Here is a 1,025-nt window from a genome sequence, read left to right on the forward strand (position 1 = left end):
CTCACGGTTCTTTCTTCTTCCTCCGGGGGTTTCTCCCAGCTCCGCTCACTGTGACGGGACCCCCCGGCCCCATCACCGTGCCTGTGGGTGAGGAGGAGGTGTTGCCCTGCCGCTACTCCCCGGAGCAGACTGCGCGGGACTTGGACGTGATCTGGTTTCGGGAAAACGTATCGCCCTTTGTGCATCGCTACAAGGGGGGCCAGGACCAGTATGGGGAGCAGATGCCTCAATACCGAGGGCGCACCGAGCTGCTGAAGGACGGCCTCAACAAGGGCCACGTGGACTTGAAAATTTTCCATGTCCAACTGTCTGACAGAGGGAGCTACACCTGCTTTGTTGGTGTTGATTCAGATTACAACGAGGTTGTGATGGAGCTGCAGGTGACAGGTCTGTAGTCCAAGGCTCTTCTTCCCCGTCGTTCTTCCCAGCAGCCACTTTGGGTGGTTGCGTTGGAAATAGGGTTTTATTAAGTCCCATGGTTGAAAATGCCAAGGATGTCTCAGAGAGGTATTATTGCCTACCGACTGGCTGTAAGGAGCTTCTGAGATACACTACCTACTCCAGAAGTGTTCTTGATACTCTTTTCTCCATATAAGTGGGTCTCTTCCTTCCCTGCAGGCAGCGGCTCTACCCCGCTCATCGCACTGGAGCAGTACCAGGGTGGGGGGATCCAGGTGTCCTGTCACTCGTCCGGCTGGAACCTGCAGCCCGAGATGCTGTGGCAAGATCCTGACGGGCGACATCTCCCACCCCTCTCAGAAAGGGTTACCCAGGACAAGAGTGGCCTCTTTGCAGCAGAAAGCAGCATAATCGCCACCAGGGGTACGAACCAGAAACTCTCCTGCTTGGTCCGACAAGCCCTGCAGAGCCAAGAACGGGAATCAGCTTTTTACATCTCAGGTGAGCAGAGGACGAGGGCATCTCCCGTTAGCATTCCCAAAGGAGCTGCGCTCGGAAAGCGCCGCTGGGAGAAAATCTCAGGTGCATTTTGCAGGCTGTGTCTTCAGCACATGGAGTGTCTTTTG

General features: G+C 55.7%; 1 protein-coding gene across 1 annotated transcript; it reads left to right on the plus strand.

Moving 5' to 3' along the window:
• Window positions 1–5: 5 nt before the first annotated feature.
• LOC104133946 (butyrophilin subfamily 1 member A1-like) lies at window positions 6–1,019 on the plus strand (the record flags this gene model as incomplete). Its single annotated transcript, XM_009647417.2, has 2 exons — window positions 6–387; window positions 619–1,019. Coding segments are annotated over 2 exons (783 nt in total), but the record flags the coding sequence as incomplete, so codon positions are not given.
• Between the last annotated feature and the right edge of the window lie 6 nt (window positions 1,020–1,025).

This window comes from Egretta garzetta, unplaced genomic scaffold (genome assembly GCF_000687185.1).
Source record: "Egretta garzetta isolate BGI_Z169 unplaced genomic scaffold, ASM68718v1 C8533026, whole genome shotgun sequence".
Lineage (NCBI taxonomy): Eukaryota > Metazoa > Chordata > Aves > Pelecaniformes > Ardeidae > Egretta > Egretta garzetta.